The sequence below is a fragment of the Panthera tigris genome, chromosome A3, assembly GCF_018350195.1.
Source record: "Panthera tigris isolate Pti1 chromosome A3, P.tigris_Pti1_mat1.1, whole genome shotgun sequence".
Classification (NCBI taxonomy): Eukaryota; Metazoa; Chordata; class Mammalia; order Carnivora; family Felidae; genus Panthera; species Panthera tigris.
The window spans coordinates 34,982,516-35,003,031 of NC_056662.1; the positions used below are offsets into that span (position 1 = coordinate 34,982,516).

At 40.2% G+C, this 20,516-nt stretch overlaps 1 protein-coding gene across 7 annotated transcripts in view; it reads left to right on the forward strand.

Moving 5' to 3' along the window:
- The window catches only part of PLCB4 (phospholipase C beta 4), a 390,400-nt gene that overhangs the window by 275,255 nt on the left and 94,629 nt on the right, over window positions 1-20,516 (forward strand). For all 7 annotated transcript variants that reach the window (XM_042980905.1, XM_042980906.1, XM_042980909.1 and 4 more), the window contains 5 exons: window positions 2,176-2,229; window positions 8,164-8,245; window positions 9,194-9,294; window positions 9,915-9,972; window positions 16,874-16,982. In XM_042980905.1, the coding sequence (XP_042836839.1) occupies window positions 2,176-2,229; window positions 8,164-8,245; window positions 9,194-9,294; window positions 9,915-9,972; window positions 16,874-16,982 (404 nt within the window). The remainder of the gene's footprint in view (window positions 1-2,175; window positions 2,230-8,163; window positions 8,246-9,193; window positions 9,295-9,914; window positions 9,973-16,873; window positions 16,983-20,516) is intronic.

Consider the following 20,516-nt stretch of genomic DNA (forward strand, 5'->3'; position numbering starts at 1 on the left):
CACCTCACTGGTAGATTTGTAACCCCTACGAAGTTATTCCATCGGGGTGACTTGAAAGTTACTCAGGTAGAAATCCTAGCCAAAGCCAAAGTCAGGCTGTTGAAAGAGCAGCAATCAGCAGAGTGGGGCCGCTTGCCATGATAGGGCCACTGGTAGGCAGTTGTAGGTGCAGAAGGGAACTACACTGAGAAATTATGGAAATAAACCTTCACTCTCAACCTGGCCTAGCAGCAAAGGTGTGATTCCTCGGACTGTCAGGCAGGAGGAAGAGAAGTCAGCCCTTGGGGCACTTTCATCCTTACTTTTGGTCCCTTTGGCAGGTGCTTTAAGAGTATGTGCTCTTGACTAAGATCCTAGTTGGGCTGCTTAGTTGTTGGGTGACTCTTGGCAAGTTCTTAGCCTTGTGCCTCACTGTGCTAATCTGTGACTGGAGATGGTCACCATAACTCATTTTACAAGATTACCTCACAGGTGCAATGAGGTCCTGGAAAATGCCCAGCCCAGTGCCTGGCTCCCAGTCCTCCTTCATTCACTATTAGTAGTTTTGATTTATATGCCATCCCTCCTATATTCTTTCCACCATCTTAGTAAGGGGTAGTTAGTCTTATAAATACCTCTTTGTTGTGCAGCAACTTCTCCTTTTCTCCTGCAGTTGCTGTGGCATATTTTCTTAAAAATAAAGAGCCATGGTGGATATTTGATGTTACAGTTTGGGTATTGATTGAATCCAAAGGATCTGAGACTTAGAGAATGCCCACTTTCACCTGAGGGACCCCAATATCCGTATCTGGACATACAATCATACCTGTCCCCAGTGGTATCATGCTCAGATCCCTTTATAGAGCTGGTGTTCATCCATCCACCAGCCACCATAAGGGTTAGCTCGTCAAGAGGTCACACCTGCCCACTTCTACAGAGAATTACCCTCTGCTGAAGGGGAGTCGCTGTGCCTGGGAGACTGTACTCCTCCCTCTTCCTGGTGGGAAGCCCATGCCTGATGATGGGCTAGCACAGGATACAAAAGGCTAGCCCCCATGCCACCAAGTCGGATGCACATCACACTCCAGAGCTCCCCATGGCATCGAGCTAAAGCCCCAGCAGAGACCACAGCTTTGTGTGACTGTTCTCCCTGCTTTCTGCTTCCCTCACGCCTATTGTCTTGAAAACATCAGTTGAAAAGGAGTCACTTGTGCTTCTAGGAAACTGACACAGGACAGAAACTTTACCAATTTGTCATTTTCTGCTTTTATTAGAATGTTATTGACTGGAAACAATGAGAATGTGAATTAATAGCTAAGAACAGTCTTACCATCAATGTACAAATAAACGTTGTGGGTCCCCGTGTGTCAGGAAAGCGATGAGTTGCTTCCCGTCAATTTGAGTTAATGAACTTCTCTTACTATTGGAAGTTAGGGAAGATGCCCATTCGATCTGTGCCTTGCTGCACTGGGAGCTGAGAGTGGAGATCCCTATGTGTCCTCAGGATAAGGTTGGCTGGTGTCAGCATGCAGTTGCATTTCTTACCACCTTAATAGAGATTATTTTTATTTTAATATTTTGCCAGAATTTTTTTTTAAGTTTGAGAGAGAGCAAGAGAGTGCAGGGGAGGGGCAGAGAGAGGGAGAGATAGAAACCCAAGTAGGCTCCACGCTGTCAGTGAGGAGCCCAATGCAGGACTGGAACTCATGAACCATGAGATCATGACCTGAGCCGAGATCAGTTGGTTGCTTAACTGACTGAGCCACCCAGGCACACCCTTAGTAGAGATTATTAAGGATGAGGCCAGTCACCAAGTAAGTACCCACAATTTGTTTTGCTCAGTGCAAGCACCCAATTTTCTAATTCATCCAGGGTTGCTGAGAAAAGTACAGAACTCCCAGTTAAATTTAAATTTAAGACAAGTAATAGTTCTTTCGCATAAGCATATCCTGTGCAGTATTTGGAACATACTTGTAAAAAACATTATTATTTTTCTGAAGTTCTAATTTAACTGAGAGTCTTGTATTTGTATTTGCTAATTGTAACAGCCATAAATTCATCTCACAGTGTATTATTGTCTCTGACCTTCAGAATAAATGTTCTTTGTTTGAATGAACTTTCTTTTAAAGTTCTTACCTGGATTGAAGTATTCCTCTTAAGAAACATTAAAACAGTGTTGTTACCGTTGTTTTCCAGCTGGATGAAATTGGCATTTATGACCAACACAAATGGTAAAATTCCAGTTAGGAGGTAAGTCGATCATTCCTGTCTGTATTTCATACCCTGGGTCGACCCTCATGATACCAGACCAAAGAGAGAGCCCTTCACAAGTGATTGTTAAATGCTTTCACTAAAGATATTTCTAGAAGCTTATTTTAAATCACTCCATCAAACGCTGTGTTCAGTTTGTAAAAATCATTTGTGGATGTAAACTTGCATTTTTCCTCACAATGGGTAGCATTAACTCTGCTTTGATGAAGAACGTCCGAAGATGTATCAGTATTCTTTGTATCTTCAAACAAGTGGGCTTTGAGGATTTTAATGTCTTTCGTCTACTTGCCCTAAGCAACCATTTGCTAAAATTAAAGAAGTTGTATTGTGCACCTGTAGCAGAAGTGTATATAGACTGTGTCTTCAGAAGTGTGGTGCCTCTGGACAGTGCTGCTTGTTCTGGGCCTTGCTGTTCCTCTGGTGGCCAGAGGGAAGGGGGAGGTAGACTCCTTTGGCTTCTTGCCACTTGATCTCTAGGTGTACCATTGCTGACACCACACACTCTTCAGAACTGTCACTTTATCCCCTCACTCTGCCCAAGTTAACAGTGACAATGAAAAAACAATGGCAGTAAAGCCTGAAAGGAATCAAGAAGGAAGGGAAAAAAATGAAAACATGAACAAGATGTGTCTTCCACATGGGTTCTTTAATACTTAAGCTGGTATGTTTCTCCCTCTGAGGATTCCTCATGCTTCCCTCTTTTCTGCCTCTCTACTCCCTCTCTGGTGTTAGGATTTGCTAATGGTCTGTGGGTACACCCGGAAGCTCTTGAGATGGCAGCAATAGGGATTATTTACCAAACTCCCCTGGTATCTTTTTGGCTGGCATTTGTGTAAGCACTTCATGGAAATTTCTGAAGCTGGAGTGGGCATCATCTGTCCACATGAAACCAGGAGTGTGTTTGGATTCATAAGCCCAAGCCCACAGCCTGAATTAGTCCCGGGTTTCCCGGATACCAACCCATTCTTCTAGGATTCTCCAGACTTAGGTTGATGTTGACTTCCTCTCTGGATACCACTTTAGCAAAGAAGCCAACAGAAACAGCAACAAATAAAAACCAGAGCTACTAGGTAGAATCTTGTCTTAGAACTGCCCTATCCTTCAGAGATGAAGTGAACAGGTCCCCAGCTGCATCGCATTTGAGCAAGCGCATTTGAGCAGTGGCTTGCTGATCACACTTAGCCATTTCTGACTTTTCTCCATCTCCTTCTCTGCCAGGCACTTCATTCTGCCTTGACATTTCCGTTCTGTTTCCCCATGAGGTTATGACTATACTCTCTCAAAATCGTTCTTTTCGCGTTTAACAGAACTGTCCTAGAAGTCATCATTTTTCTTAATTCTGTGTTCTGTAACAGCCCATGTGACACGACAGAAATATCAATGAGGAAATTAAAAGCATATGAATCATAAGACCATGGACAGTATTTTTACTTAACCTTTTATTGAGAGCTTACCAAGTTGTAGACCTTACACATGTGTTATGGTCTTTACAAATCAAGATGTAGGATTCTCTGCTTTTTGTTAACTTACTAGCAAATCAATTTTGTGTCTACTCTAGAAAAAAGTAGACCTTAAAACAAAAACAAAAAACCCAGTTAGCACCCTTGATTGATAATTGTTGGCAAAGATACTTTACACTGATCTTTATTTCACTTAAAATCCTTTGCTCTGCAGGGCACTTGGGTGGCTCAGTCAGTTAAGCATCCAACTTCAGCTTAGGTCATGATCTCATGTCCCGTGTGTTCGAGCCCTGCGTCAGGCTCTGTGCTGACAGCTCAGAGCCTGGAGCCTGCTTCAGATTCTGTGTCTCCCTCTCTGTCTCTGCCCCTCCCCTGCTCACACTCTGTGTCTCACGCTCTTAAAAATAAATATAAAACAAAAAATTTAAAATCCTTTGCTCTGTTGAGCAATAGCAGGACAATTATTTTAATGTATCCCAGCATCCTACAGCTAAGTACATTTTTCTTTAAAATTTTTCTTTAAACTTAGCACAGACAGCAGTGTGAATAGAAATGTCTATTGGATCTGTTTTTACATGCTTTACTGTCCTGCTTTCTCTTCCAAGATAAGGTTCAGGAAATGGACGCAGTAGAAACACATAGATTGCAATCAAAGCACTTCTAACTAGCAATTCTGGTTTCATTTATACGTATCCTACTAATCAAGCCATTGTTAGACAAGATTGGAAGTCTTTTATGATTTCAAAGATCTTTATCTAGCATGTTCACATGCAAAATTATTACCATCCTTATGTCGTTTTCTTTAGCTCTCTTTGACATGAACTCTTTGGTGCCTGCCAGTATTAACAGGTGTTTGACACAAGACATCTGTTATTTGGGGGCAGTTTGTTAAAGTTGATGGAGAATTGATAGCAAGCCAGAAAAAAGCGGTTAGTCTTCTGGTAGATGAGCTGCCAAGGGCTAGGTGGAAAGTGTTCTGAATGTTTTAATGGATATGAAGAGTAAACACTTTTAAAATGTCATTTTATCACTATCATTCTGGAGTTCCTAAAATGGAAACTATTACTATAGTGTGCATGCTGTTAAAAAGGGTCTGGCTTCATGGTCGTTACATAGCTTGGGAATGGCCCCTGCTCTTGAGTATTAACCAAAATATAATATCCAGGAAGTTGCAGGAATGATTAATGAAGAAAGTCTTAACTCTTTATCTCCCTCTTTTCTTTCTATGTACATAAACTTGCACAGTCTGCTTTTCTCTCAAACCTACAAACTCCTACTCAATTTATCTTCTCACCTAGACCAAGGCTTTTGAAAATCACTCTTTTCTTTGCCATTTCTTATTCCTTGTAACCTGGAGTTGGAACCAATGGCCAGAGTCAGGAAATAGTAGCCAGACAAAAATTATGGGCTGTGGCAGGAAGTAGTCTTAAAAGAGATCGTTGTGTTAAAGAGGCAGTCTGAGAGCCTCAGGTATGATCATGGTAGCCCAACTCCTATGTAATCTGTACATGTCCTGAAGTCCTAGTTTTTCAACAAAGTTAGTAGGATTCTGCTGAGGCTTCACTCCATGAGTCTGACCTGAGTGTTTCAAAAAATGGTGTTAAAACCATGGAATGGATTGTAGGCCCATTGAGGACAAAGAAAGAGTGAGACTCCCTTGGTTTTTTCAGGATCATTTCTGTCTTTATCACCTGTAAAGGCTGGTTTCATTTATATGTACATGAACATGGAATTGAACCAGGACTCTAATAGGACTGGGCTCCACTCAAGGTTATTTGCTTTTGTAGCATTTCCTTTGGGGAAGGTGGTTTATTATGATTCAACAAAAACTCATTGAGTATCTGTTAGCCATGAAGCACTAACCTGTATTCTGTGGGTGTGAGGCTATATATAAGAGTTGAATAAATCACAGTCCTTTCTAAATACTCTCCTACGAAATGCCTATGATGGTATGTAAAAATGTCCCCAGGTTGTGATAAATGTGTTTCTTGCAGGACCCTGTTAAAGGGTATTCTGCTGGGCCTCTAATGTAACCGGAAACTCTAAGAATTCACCTTTGTGCCACAACCCACCCCCCCAGCTTACCTCTGAGTGAATCCATTTTAAGGCCCAAGGCTGATTCTGATAGCTGCCTGAAGCAAAGGCAATAAAGGCACTTTATTAGATAGACCAGGGGAATGGTCTTTTCAACTTCCTTGTTTCTATTTTCCATCCTGGGTTTGGTCTCCGTCAGAATGAGGTGAGCAAATCCATGATGACATTGCCCAGCCCAAGCCCCCTCAGAAAAGAAGGCCAGAGAAAGAGCCCCTATGGCCATAATACCATTTCTCACCTTTATTTCCTGTGCAGTCATGTTGTTGGGCTCTGACTTTGCCCTCACTAGTATATCCCTACATGGATTTCTTTCTCTCCTGGCACTGGACACCCTAATTCCTTCTTTTTCTCTCTCAATCTGTTTACCTGCCCCCTAGCCCCAAGTGCTAATGCATAGACCTCCTCCTCCCATGAGATATTCTTGTTCTACTTCCTGTTCATGTCTTGGTACTTCAACAAGCTCTAGCCAAAAGATTCTATTCCTATAGTCTCTTCCTTTCCTCCCTACCCTCCAACCCACGCCCAGAAAGGCTCAGGCCCTGTACCTGCTACATTCATGACCACATCAATCAGTTTTCATGTCATTTTTCAGGCCTATCCACCCTAACCGAAGCTTGAGTTCACTGAGATACCCTTGAGGTTGCTGTACAAACAGTTTCTTCCTGTCCCAAATCTGGGGATGCTGGGGCCTGTAGCTCTCATGTTAACACATACTTAAAAAAAAAAAAAGAGATTGAGAACACTGATTAGCTACTTTCCTGTTTTATAAAGGTCAGGTAAATTGCTTCTCACCCCAATTCAGTGCATGAAAATTCCATGAACTAGAGAAGTGGAAAATGTGGACATAACACCCTGTATCCTAGAAACTGGTTTACTTGATGTCAAACACATATGCTCTACCATGTCTGTAGATTTGTTAAAGAGAATCCGTGGGCCTCCCTATACTTGAATACAGCTGTCTCAAGCGCTCTTAAAAATGTACTTCTAAGTATTCTTGGACTGAGTATGAAACAACAAAGCTTTGAATGAACACATAACAACTCCTTTACCTAAAGTTAGATCTTCCCAATCTATTTTGGGAAGTTGTATTCTGCAGTTGAAGAGGTGCGTTTTCCCACTCATCAAGAATAGTTGGCGCTTAGTGCTTGCATTTGGAGCTGGCCTCCACTTAATATGAATGGCGGAGTGCATGACAGGGTTGGGGCGTGGGGAGGCACTGCTACCAAGCTCCTTGTGCTCACACCAAAGGCATTCTGAAGCCAAGCTTCCCAGATGAAAGTAAGCTCTGTCCTCAGGTTGGACTTTTGAAATTAAAGTTTCAGTTATGGTGACAGCTTACCTGGGCTTCCAATCACAGAATAAAGGAAGTTTCCTTTGGTTGGCTAAGGCATGGCTCAGAGCCAAACATGAATTCTAGGGTGCCAGCTTGACACCTCACTGGGTCATTCTGAATGCCATCAACACATTTCTCATAGGAAATAGGCTCGACGCACACCATCCTAGTTAAAAGGCAGCATCATTATTTAAAATTACCTTGTGTCAGGGGAAAGCCAAGATTCTGTGGAAACATTGAATAAGTGTTCACCTAACTCCCCTCCCACCACACCTTTGCTTTTTCAATAAACGTCCTAAGCCTTGAGGCAGCTGGCACATCAGAGTAGTTCAAGCGTACTTAGCTCAAAAAAATTTTTTTTCAAAATATGTCTGATAATGCATGTCTGCTATAGTACCAAGGCATCAGGGCCATCACCAGCCTAGACTGACTTCTTAGGGGACTACTTTTTTTCCCCAAACCTATATAGTGTCAACATGAGGTTTTATTCTAGACTTACTGTCACATCTGCCATATTCCTCTTCCCTGAGAAAGAGGAATTGTTTTTGTCCATTGTCCATTGTCATTGTTTTTGTCCAACAACATGTATCTCCCAGGGCTTTTGGGGGGGGGGGCGGGGTGGAGAGGTGAGAGAGAGAGCGTGAACAGGGGAGGGGCACAGGGGATCTGAAGCAGGCTCTGTGCTGACAGATGTGGGGCTCAAACTCACGAACCCTGAGATCATGACCTGCGCAAATGTCAGATGCTTAACCCACTCAGCCACCCAGGCACTGCTCTCCCAGGGGTTCTTGTGTTCACAATCACCAGGGAGACACCTGTCTTAGAATCAAGTTGCCTCACTAGCAGAACCAGAGGGATATTGCAGGAGAGAGTTAGTGAAGTGAAAAACACCCAGAAATGAAAACAAATTGTATTTTCCTTTCCTTTCTCCACCCCCCTGTCCCACATCCCTAGTATTTCTTAGATTTTTGCCTCCACGAAATTAGAATTAACAATAACTTGACTTTTCTTTATTTTCTGCCCTAGTATTACTAGAACCTTTGCATCGGGAAAAACAGAAAAGGTTATCTTTCAAGCACTCAAGGAGTTAGGTCTTCCCAGTGGAAAGGTATTTATTAGTTTAATTATGTGTTTTGTAAAACGATTTTGTCTAGTTATGTTCTCATATGTAATAAGCCAGATTATTTATGTAACACTGATCTCATTTAGATTCAGAACTAGTTTCAGTCACATATAGTACAGGTAATTTTCTCCTTCCTGCCTGCCTTTTGTTCCCTGGGCATTTAACCTAAATGTTTCCAAATTCAAACAGTGTACTTCAAAATGTTTTTGTCAGTTTCATTAAGAAAAAGAAATGTCAGCAAGGCTACTCTTCTACACAGCTGGTGGGAAGCTTATTTTCAAGAAGCCTGTCCACATCGCCTCGACCAAGCACAATGTCAGTGTTCTTCAAGGTGGCTGTGGGGTACTTTGTAAAGCACTCCTCCCTACACAAACCATTTGTGTTCTTGGCCCCTTGGATTTAGAGTATTTGAAATTAATTGATTGACTGCAAGAAAGATTTAAGCCTGTTCCTACTTTAACAAATCCTACTTGAAATACAAACTGCAGTATGTGAAGGAAAATTTTATGTGGTTGTCCTGAGCTCCTTCATGTGGTCTTGTGAAAATTCATAAGATAAGCATAAGTAAACACTGGCTTTGATTTATTCAGCAGCCTTTAGGCAGGCACATGATTTTCTCCATAGTGGAGAGAAAGAAGAAATGTTTCTTTATATTTTATGGGGTGTTGCCCAGAGCAAGCCCAGCCGTAGCCAGTGTTTGAACCCACAGATCACGGTCACATGGTAATAAGAGACGCCCATTTACACATGCTGGTGTGCTGGCAGGATGGTCCGGCCACAGTTGGACTTGGCCTTCTGGCTTCTGTCAGTAAGAGTCAGAGATTGAGGCCCTGGGATCCCAGGTGGTCATTGCTTTGCTTCATGATCCTGTGGATTCTTTGCCTTCACGAGAAAAATGTGGCAGGAGTTATGACACCCTCTTGTTCTTTACAGAATGATGAAATCGAGCCTGCAGCATTTACTTATGAAAAGTTCTATGAACTGACACAAAAGATTTGTCCTCGAACAGATATAGAGGATCTTTTTAAAAAAATGTAAGTTCCATTTATGGAGTTCTTGTCCTTTTAGATTTTTAAGACACCTTTTTGTCATAATATTTTAATATACTGTGTTGAGAGTCTGGAGGAGTATCTAGTCAGGGTTACATTTTCAGCCCTTAGTTTATGACCGTAAAAGTTCACTCTGACTTTTTGAGAAACTTTTACAAAAATTAATGGCAGCACCTGGAACTATCCCCCCCGCCCCTTGCATTGGCTTTACTAACTACCTACAATTTTAACCTGCTCCTTTAGGTATTAACCCATTATGTGAACTAACTAGATTCAATTATGGAATGTTATTATGTCGTTGAAAAGTTCATTCATTCCAGTTATTTCAAATGGATGACTTACATGTTGTTTTGAAAAATAACATCTTTTGATAATACTAAAGAAGAATTGCAGACATTTTCTGAGCTAATGGGAGTGTTTTCTTTCTCTTGTTGGGTTGTTTGTTTTGTTCTTACGAACAGTCTCTGGCCATTTTAAGAGTGCACCACTACCTCAGGGTTAGAAGATAAGTTTAGAATTATCATCAACAAATGTCAACATGTAAATCGTACCTACTTGTAGCATCATATACAAAAACTTACTTTTTCTAATAAATTTCTTTTCAGCAATGGAGACAAAACTGATTATTTAACGGTAGACCAATTAGTGAGCTTTCTAAATGAAGTAAGCTTTTTCATACATTAACTCCATAAAGTCTGTGTGCAGTGGCTTGCCTCCTCCAGTGTCCCCATTGCATGTCCGCATCATATGCCCGCATCATATGCCCTTATTCGCTTTGCTTCTGACCTGCTGATCTTTCCAGATGGCTTTCTTTACCAGGTGCAAAAATCAGCTGCTGCTCCTGTGTGTCCATGCGCTTCCGACACGTTGGCTTTGCACACTGCTTTTTTCTGTTGGTTTTCTCGCTATGATGTGTAGCTCTGGTTCTTTGTGTGCGTGTGGATTTTATAATATGTTCATTTAATTAAATGTGTCTGTGTTTTTGCAAGATGATATTGAAGGTACTTTTTTTTTTCCTATTGATCTCATTAGAGAATGGATTGAGATTACCACACTGTAGTTGGATTCTCCATTGCTAACTTTTTCTCATACCTTTGCATGGACTGGAAAGCTTTATTTTTGTCTTTTAATGGATTGCATGTAAGGACAGTATGTAGGTTCAAATAGAATATTTTGACAACAAGCACAACACTGGAGTTCCTGGGTGAAAATATAGTACATACTAGGCCAATTAGATTGCAGGTTAAATTTTTACATTTTATTTTTATAACAAGCTTAGAGCTCATTTTAGAATATGATTCACTTAACAACCAAAACTGGTTGACAACATTTGCTTAAGCACAAGAGAAAAATATATTTTAGAACACGTAAAAGTTGCAACTTTTCTTACAGCTAAAATTAACTTTTTTTTTCTTTATGAACATAGAGAAGAATGTTCTGTTCAGTGAAACCCCTTGAAGTTTTTGCTAATCCAAAATGGAAAATATACTTTTTTTCTACCACATTAATAAGTTTCAGTGAGGAATGGACAATGTATTTTTGTTTCAAAGCAATTTTTAATATAATTTAACCATTATACCATATAAAAAGAAAATATTAGAAGAGAGAGTATCATGCTGGACAGGAGGTATTGCCCCAAAGAACAGGCAACAGGCAGGCTGTGATTTGCCAGGATGTAGAGACAAATCACATCTTTGCCAATGGGCTTCTCTTTTCTTGCCTTTTTAGGACTTACTGGCTCCCGTTTGCAGGGTTACCCTTTCAAAGCTCTGATAATGAGAGCCTAAAAGCCCATGTGCAGGAAAGACTAACCACTCCGTTTATCAGCACAGATGCCTCACCTCCACTTTTAAATAAGCCTTTCAGTACAATACAATATTTATTTTACTTGAAAACATTTCAAGTCTTTCCACCCCACTAGTTTTTGGTCATGCGAATACTATGTTTATAATCTTTACCCAGATAATATCCACATTCCTGTGCCACCGTTGCTCAAGTTGCCTTGCTTTGTTTCCTTAACTCCTTCCTCCTCTCCTTTATTTTTAAGATTTATTGTTTTATTTCTCTCAGCTTCTTCATGCACTTGGGGTCACTGATCATCTTAAGTTTTGGTGAGATGGGCAGGAATATCTTGCTTTTTGCTAAAGAAGGAAGGCCTTTTAGAGGCATGGACAAAATTTACATCATTAGTTTGCTGCTTCCTAAAAACAAGGTCTCTTGCACACTCTGGGATGAACTGACACCCAGCCATCTGTTAAACATGACAGAGACTTTTCTATGTGTGTCACTGTGAAAATAAAGAGTTCTGAAGTCTTGAGGTTAGGTGCTGCGTTCATGGGCTCTTAAGGCTTTCCCCTTAGGGGTTGTTTTTGTAAACCTACCCAGTAATCACTTGCAATTCTTGCAAGTCTAAGATATAACATTAAATATTAAAAGATGTAATCATCCGTACATTCTGCCATCCAAACTCTTTCTTAAAATGCTATTAGTTGATAAACTTTTATACATTGCTATCACAGGGGCCATTAGCACTCATTGGTTCTTATATTTTCTTCTGTTTGGCTTTTCATTCACAGTAAGGAAGCACCTTTAATTTTGAAATGGGACAGATGGAATCAGTGGGATTCTAGATTTTGTTAGATCATAAAGACTACAAGATGGTCCAGGAAAGTGTGCAACCTTTATTTTTAATCAAACTGTCTGCCTGAATCTCTTCCTTTTCTGTCCTAGTGAACTGAATTGGAAAGACTAGATAGAAATCTGAATGTGTCCTTGAAGAAGTTTGTGAAACTTAGAGAACATTCTGCCAGCTCCTTGCAACCTCTCTTTTGAGTCCTACAGTGACCCCCTCTTCTCTCTCCAGAACCAAAAACACCCTTAAGGTAGAGCACCTTTGAAACCCATAATGAAAGGAGACAACATTGACTCAAGAAGGAAGCAGGCATTGCAGTGTAAGGGTCTATGGCTCCAAAAGCTTAGATCTAAACTTTTTCAAAATTCCTTAGCCATATAGTGTCAACAAGCCATAATTCAACATTGTATTAGAAGCCCCAGATTATGCAATAAGATAGGAAAAATAAATGAGTCTACTGAATACAAAAAGATGAGGTCCTACTCATTATTTGCAGATAATGATTGGGTACCCTGAATATCAAAAACTGTCAATTAGAAAGCTCTTTGAATAAGAGTTCAGCAAAGTAACCAGAGAAATGACTGATAATGCGAAAATCAGTAGACACACACACTAGCATTAACCAATTAGAATAGGTAATAGGGAAAAAAGTCATGCTGCCTCCCACCACTTTCCAGCTTGTAAATCCTTTTACTCCTTAGATGAAATTTTATGTTCAGTGTGCTAACATGTATCTCCAGGAAGCTGTAATGATAAGAGAGACTACTGGCCACTTACTACCTTGGTCACCATGTAGGGGGGTTTGTACCACCCCCTCCCTATCCATGTCATAAATACCTACTGGCTTTTCATTGGTAGCTTTAGACCTGCTTCTCATCTGCTTCTCAGTATCTCTTTATTCATTGCTCCCCAAAGTGTGATCTGTGGACTAGCAGCAGCAGCATCCTGTAGGAGCTTGTTAGAAATGCAGAATCTTGGGTCCCACCCAGACCTACTGAGTTGGAATCTGCATTTAACAACATCTCCAGGTGATTTGTCTTTACCTTAAAGTTTGTGAAGCACTGTCCTAATAGATTATCTAGATTCCTTCTTGGAATGCTTAGCATGAATGGGAAGAATGTGAGAGCATCATATACCTTCTGTTACTTCTCCATAATGGATTTAGTCATGGAAATTCACGACTCAGATCTAAAATTTTGCCACAGCTGTGTCTCTTGGTCCCATCAGTGGACCAAGAGAAACTTTTCCTATTTTTTGAAAATAATAAACCAGAGTCTGGGAGAGCTGGTAGAAGGGCCCACTGTGAGCTGCCATTTGGTTAGATACTGCTCCCAGCTCAGGTCTCTATCTGTGGTGGGGCTGATTCATGTCCCCGAGCTTCAGTTAATTTCACCTCTCTTTGCCTGTTTCCAATAAGAAGCTAAATTGATTTCAGTTATCTTCATTATCTCACAAAGATGATAACTGAGAGGGCAGGGCTACAGAATTGGGAGATGCATGGAGGGCTGGAGAGAATAGATCAAAATGAGGAAAAGAGAAAAAAAGTCTTAGATGACAGTAATAATCCAGAATTAGCTTTATTGTTGCTAGTGATCTGCACCCCTTCCCCCTCCCCCCGACCTCACACCCATTATATGATTACCTTAGGGCTAAACCTACCTGTTTCTTTGTTTGTTTTTATTTTGCAGTTGAAAGAATATAGGAAAGGGCATGAGATCTCTTTCCATTGACAATGTCTTTATTCTTGAATACATAGACACAGAAAGAGAAGGAGGTGTTTCTTAGTCTTATGGGTAAGCCTACCCTTGCAAATTATTCCTTCATCTTCTTATATCTCTTCTGAATATTTGTTGTCAACATCCATCTCTCCCAATTCTGTTGGGATAAAGCCAACGGATGCCTTTTCTCAATAAGAGTAAAGACATAATAATTGAGTAATGATCACTGTCTCCCCATTCACATGGGCACAGTTCTGTGATCTATTTTCAGAGCCTGTTGACATCACTTAACAAAGCTCTGGACGTCCAGGGGTGAATGTCCTAGGTACACTGCTTCCCCTGAATCCCCACTGAAAACAGATGATCCCTCAGAGTTGTGAAGCATTTTCCACACTGTGCTTATGTCCATGTGGAACTCTTCTGCAACCTTATTACTCTGAGGTCACCTGGAAATTATCTTTTCCCTCTTTGTTTTTTCATATAAAAATTATAGTTTTGTGACTCTAATGCAAATCTTATTATTTGCTTCCTTGTCTTGGATTATCCAGAATCCACCGTGCTTCCTTTTTGAAACATGAAAATTTTAGTGAAGCAGACAGTTACGTTATCTGGTGGAGCAGATGCAAATACAAAGGCAGTTTCATACTGTCTGCTTTTAATGCTTATTTCCTGCAAATTTACAATTAGGGGCTTATGATACAGCCGTTTTAGGGCTTGGTTTTCCTAGCTTTTGCTTCTGACAGGCAGGATGTTCTAGTGGATATCATGCTTTGGCACTAAATTTTAAGACGGTTTAATAAGAAGGACATCTCAAACATTTAGCATTCTATCCTTGCAGGACTTAGGTGTTTTTTTTGGGGGGGCGTATTGTTGTTGTTTTACTCTTCTGCAAATATGTTAAAATGCATACTTTTACACATTAGAACAGTGTTTCTTAAACTTGAACATGTCAAAATCACCTGGAAAGCTCATTAAAACACAGATTCACAGGTTCCACCCCAGAGAATCAGATCTGGTAGGTCTTTGGTGGGGGCTGAGAGTCTGCATTTTAACTCCCAGGTGCAGGAGATGCCACTGCTGCTGCCATCAACAGATCACACTACAAGTATTAGTCACACAGGGCTCATGTGCACATACACGCATATAAAAAGTACAGAGGAGCATCTGGGTTTCCTCTCCTTTCCCTAACTTAATCTCTTCTCTCCCCTCCAGCTTACTCTGTTCTTTCTCTCACTTTTTTAATTCATATGGATTTGCCCCATCATCTCCATGAGTCCAGAATTCCTACCAACGAGCACATCTTTAAACCAAAAGCTTACTTTGAACAAAGAGAAATCCAGTGGCCAACCATGAGCATAACTGCAATGGAGTCTAAAAAGGACCTTTACCTCCACATCCATCTTCTTCCGTGCTGTTATTTACAGGGACGGGAGAAGAAATGTGCCTAGAAAGAGCTTTTTGTTCGTTCGTTTTTTTGTTTGTTTTGAAAACGATGCATTCTCACCAGAGGGGTGGTGCTTGTCATCTCCTTGAATAGTGGGCTCCAGAGTTGCATGATGCCCATCTGTTTCATAAATAAGATTGTAGCATGCCTTCACGTGCCTGGCATTCCATGGTCCACCTCTTAGTTTCTCTCTGCATACCCCATGAGTTTTGTTTCTTATGGTTTCAAGGCCTGTTGTTACTATAACAGTTTCTGCTCTAGCACATGCATGGATGTGAGCTGTTATGAGCCGTAATTCCTTAGATTACAACAGAAGCATGCTTCATTGGGATAAACTGACCAAAAGATAACAATTCCTTTTGAGTTAACACTCTTAACTGGGTGAAGAGGTGGGAGGACCAGAATAGGCTAGGCCACAAGTGCTTGAAGAAATTACATCACATGTGTTCCGTTGGCCAACAGCATTCATTCTGTGTTGCCCACTTTTTCAAACGTTCATTTCAAAACAAATGGGGAAGGGAAATCCATATGAACTTTGAACAATTGTTTCTTAAATACTTCTCAGTACTGTTTCTCAAAGTCTGTGCATATATTTGGGTAAAGAATTATTGTCAAGGTTCTACCTGTTGACCAGGTTTCTTTGCTCACATCTGCTTATCTGCCATTATCTCCACTGAAATTATATATTTGACATATGGCCAGGGTCACAGTGTTTTGTTCTCTGATCCACGGTGAACGATAAGGAAGTTTAATGGACCCACTGTCTCCAGATATAGGCCCGCAGACACAAATACAAAAGATTATAGCTGAGTCAGTAAATTGGACTTTTTTCACCACTGCTGTGAAAATTTGGATGTCAGAACTCCAGAAATAGTATAGCTCCTGGTGCCCCATGTACTACCATGAGCACCCAGGTGTTGCTTTGAAAAGCATGGTATTACCAGCATCCTCATTGCCTTAATCATTCATGGACTGCCCCCCGCCCCATCCCCAGAGAGTTTTTTCAGAGCAAACGGAGTTCTAGTTCATAGTGAAAAAGACTTTATGAACTACTGATATTCAAATACAGATTTTCCATATTGTCGATAATGTATACATATCCTTGTGCTGATTGTCATCATTATTATAATTTGTTCGATTTGATAAATATTTACTCAAGAAAATGAAGTCTGCAGACTGCCCAAGAAATCTTTTGTTTATGTCAAAAATATATATATAATGAAAATGAAATACTAACCTTAGGGATTTTAACCTTATGGGTTTTTTTAGCCTTAGGGTTTTTTTTTTTCTTTTTGTTACTGTTGCTATTGTTTTTCTTTTTTAGGCACTTAAATTAGTGTGTTAGCTATTTGAGTTATTTGGGGTTTTTTTTGTTTTTTGTTTGTTTTTGATTTTGTTTTTGCTTCCCCACCCCACCCAAAGATTTTTTTATCTCACTTTTTGTAGATATGCCAAATTTTTTATCTGTGGTATGGAAACTAGAAGACCATACAACTGACATGCACACCATTTTATGTATCCTTTAGCTTTTGAAGGGAAAAAAAAAAGTATGTTCTATATTCTGTCTCTAGTTCAGTGAGGGAAACCAACAAAGCACTCCCAAATTTGGACTTTTTTGAAATATATTTTAGGGACAGTGAAATCCTATCTTTGTTAACTATAAATGTGATATTCTAAATATATCTTATTTTAGAAATTCTGTCCTTTAGTGATGTGTCATGCCCAAGGGTGAGAAATGTCAACCTAAATGGAGTTACTTTCTCATCGTAGCATCAGCGAGACCCTCGACTGAATGAAATTTTGTTCCCATTTTATGATGCTAAAAGGGCAATGCAGATCATCGAGATGTATGAGCCTGATGAAGATTTGAAGAAAAAAGGTAACACAAGTAAAAGAAGAGAATTTTCTTTATTAAAAGTAACAATATATGCAACTTTAAACATTCTTGGATTTTTAGTTAGACATATCTTTAAATGTTTTGGAGCTCCCTAGAGCCAAGGATTCTTAACAGACTGATTTTATTTTTTTTCCTGTTCTGAGTCAGTATAAATTTTACTTACATCAGAATTTGCTCATGTTGCCTGAGTTATAAATGTTAAATTCACTGTATTAAACACATTATAGTGATGTTCTCCTAGTGAACTCTCTTGTTTTCTATCTTTAGTATTGCATAATGCTTAAAATGCAGTAATGCCCATCCAGTCTCTGTTTGCAATCCTGGAAAGAATTTCACTTCCTATAAAATTTATCCCTCCTGTTTTCCGTTTTTTGTTTTGCCAAGCCAAGTGAATTTTAATACATGATTTGGTGAGCCTTCTCATCATTAGGCTTCTGGTAGAGAAGAGAAATGCAACTGATATGAAATTAAATAGTCAGAAATTAATTTAGCAAATTATTGGGGTTTCTGAACGTTTGCCTCCTTCAGTGAAACATTGGAAACAGTGTGCTGTCCATTCCAATATTTGACAAAGAAAAGGCATGGACAGGAAATTTAAGATCCATCTCATAGCAGTGGGAAGCACCCTCCAAGGACGGGAGAGATGATGCTAATTTAACTGGACAGGAAGTCCTGAGACAAGAGATACTTGAGCTAGAGCCTCAGCTTTGTGTCCCAGTAAAGAGTTGAAAAGAGATTCAGATTCAAGTTCTTTCCCTCCCATGTGCCCATGAGTATCATGGCCTCCATTAGTTCTTTTTTTATTTGTATCTCAGTGAATGTGACTGAAAGGTTTATATATTCTCTGGACCCACATAAAACCTGTGGGTACACTTGCTGGCCCACCACACCCCGTGACCCACCCTGGATATTTTTCCAAGTCAATAGAGTTTTCCCTTGATTGAAGATGTACACTTAAACTTTCTGCTAAGGCCCCAAATACCTACTTTCAGCAAGAGTGCTTCATTACTTACCTCTTTGCCAGTTTTCTGAGTATTATCATTTCTGCTATATCACATGGAATTAAAGTAAAAGGAGGGGTGCCTTGATAGAAAATACAGCCTTTGCAATTTTGATTTGATTCTTGTTACCCTGTCACTATGTGACCTTGAGCAAGGGACTATATTCCTGGGCCTCAGCTTCTCTGCTTGTAACTTGTCAGGGTTCATTCAGTCATTCAACTAGTATTTAGCCCCTCTGCCTTCATTTCTTAAAGTGTATAGAGGGCTGACTGGGTGCCAAGCACTGTGCCAGATGTTGAGGATTCAAAAGTAAGTAAGGCAGTTGTGATCTGTTGAAGGACAAGGCCCAGAAGTTCCTTGGCAGTGTGATAAATGTTATGCTAGAGATGTGTCTTTCATTATTTCTAAAGTCCTAAAAGTCCATGAAATTACATTGACACATCTAAAACTCATAGCTTCATCATTTCACAAATGACAGAATCTAAGTTTAAAGTCTGTCATTATCAAGTATGATTGAGAATGTGGTGCACAAGGCATTCTTAGATATAAACTTCTGGGAGGAATGTAAATTGGTCTAAATAACCAGCTAGAATAATACTTTGGCAATAATTGTAAAATAGAAGATAGGCTACTCCTACCTCCCAGCCTTTCCACCTCCAGGTATGTACAATAGAGAATCACCCATATCTTTCCCAGCCCTGGATGTCAGAGGAAGTGCACTCATCCAGGCCAATGGCTTACGTTTCTTGTACACATATAGCTTTCAAATTCTCCACTCATAACCTCTGACTTCAACTACAGACCTATGATGGAAGTCTCCATTCAGATACTAAATGGGCCTTTCAAATGTATATGTACAATGTGTTTTGATTCTCCCTGCCCAAAGACCTGTTCCTTTCTCAGCCTGGAAAATGGTATCATTATTCACCCAAATCTTCAACCCCAAATTCGTGGAATCTTCCTTGACTTCTTTTTTCTTTCACATCACTTCTGATCCATCAGCAAAACCGACAAGATCTAGCCTCAAAATAAGTCCTGAATAAATCACTTCTCACCATCTCTGCCTTCATCAGAGTATCCAAGCCTACATCATGTCCTCTTAGACAATGCCAGTTGACTTTTAACTAGTCTTCTTTCTACTCAGTGGCATAGAGTTTATGCTCCACACAGCAGCCAGACTAAACCTTTAAAAACTCAATCCAATCACGTTATTCCATTCTTCAGAACCCGCCAAAGGCTTCCCAACACAGTAAAATCCAAAGTACTTAGCAAAGGGGCGCCTGGGTGGCTCAGTCAGTTAAGTGTCTGACTTCGGCTCAGGTCATGATCTCCCGGTTCACGGGTTCAAGCCCCGCATCGGGGCTGTGCTTAACACAGCTGTGTTTGCCACAGCTGTGTCAGCTGTGCTGACAGCTCAGAGCCTGGAGCCTACTTCAGATTCTGTCTCGCTCTCTCTAACCCATCCCCTGCTCACACTCTCTCTCTTTCTCTCAAAAATAAATAAACATTAAAAAAAAAATTCAAAGTACTTAGCAAAGACTTAAGTCCAACCAATGTAGCTTTTGGCTTCCTCTCCAGCCTCATTCCCAGCTACCTGTCCCCTCAGTCACACACTCCTACATCAAGGTCTTTGCATTTGCTGATCTTTCTACCTGGGATAGCATTCCCCAAGATGTGCATGTGACTTGCTCCCTACCTGTGAATGTGACCTCACAAGGGCTTTTGCTAGCCATGTATCTAATAGAGCATCCTGGTCATTCTTTATCACCTTCATTCCCTGCTTTCTGTTTCCTTCTAACACTTGTATAACATTATATTATACTTATACTTATTTGTTAATTTATTTCCCATAATATGTTTCATGAAGGCAGGGCTTGTCTGTTTCTCCCATCACTTTATCTGTCTCAGTGCCTTAAAAAGTATTTGCTCTTAGGGGGCACCTGGGTGGCTCAGTCGGTTAAGCCTCCGACTTTGGCTCAGGTCGTGATCTTCCTGTTCGTGAGTTCAAGCCCTGCAACGGGCTCTGTGCTGACAACTCAAAAAAGTACTTGCTCTTAGAATGGCTGTGTGCCCAAGGAGGGCTGCACAAATTTTTATTGTAGTATGTTTTTATAGTTAGAAATTACCTAAATATCCATCAACAGAATAATGGACAATGAACTAGTATATTCCTACACGGGCCTACCACGCGTTACACGTGCCCACCACAACGTACTACTACTATACACACTACTATGTTATTCAGGGAAAAATAAATCCTCAAGAGCTGAATAAGTTCAAGAAAATATAAAAAGAGCAAGTTGCATATGCAAATAATAAAATGTCTTTTATATAAGTTTTTAAATATTCACAGCTATCCATTGTTAGAATAAACGCATATGTAGTAAAGTTACAAAGCCGTTTTAAGAATGTTAAATACAAAAAGGAATGGTTGTCTACAAGGGAGCAGAAAGAGGGACTGGAATGGAGAGCAGGGACACAGGGTGCTGCAAAGGCATCTGTAATTATATATTCC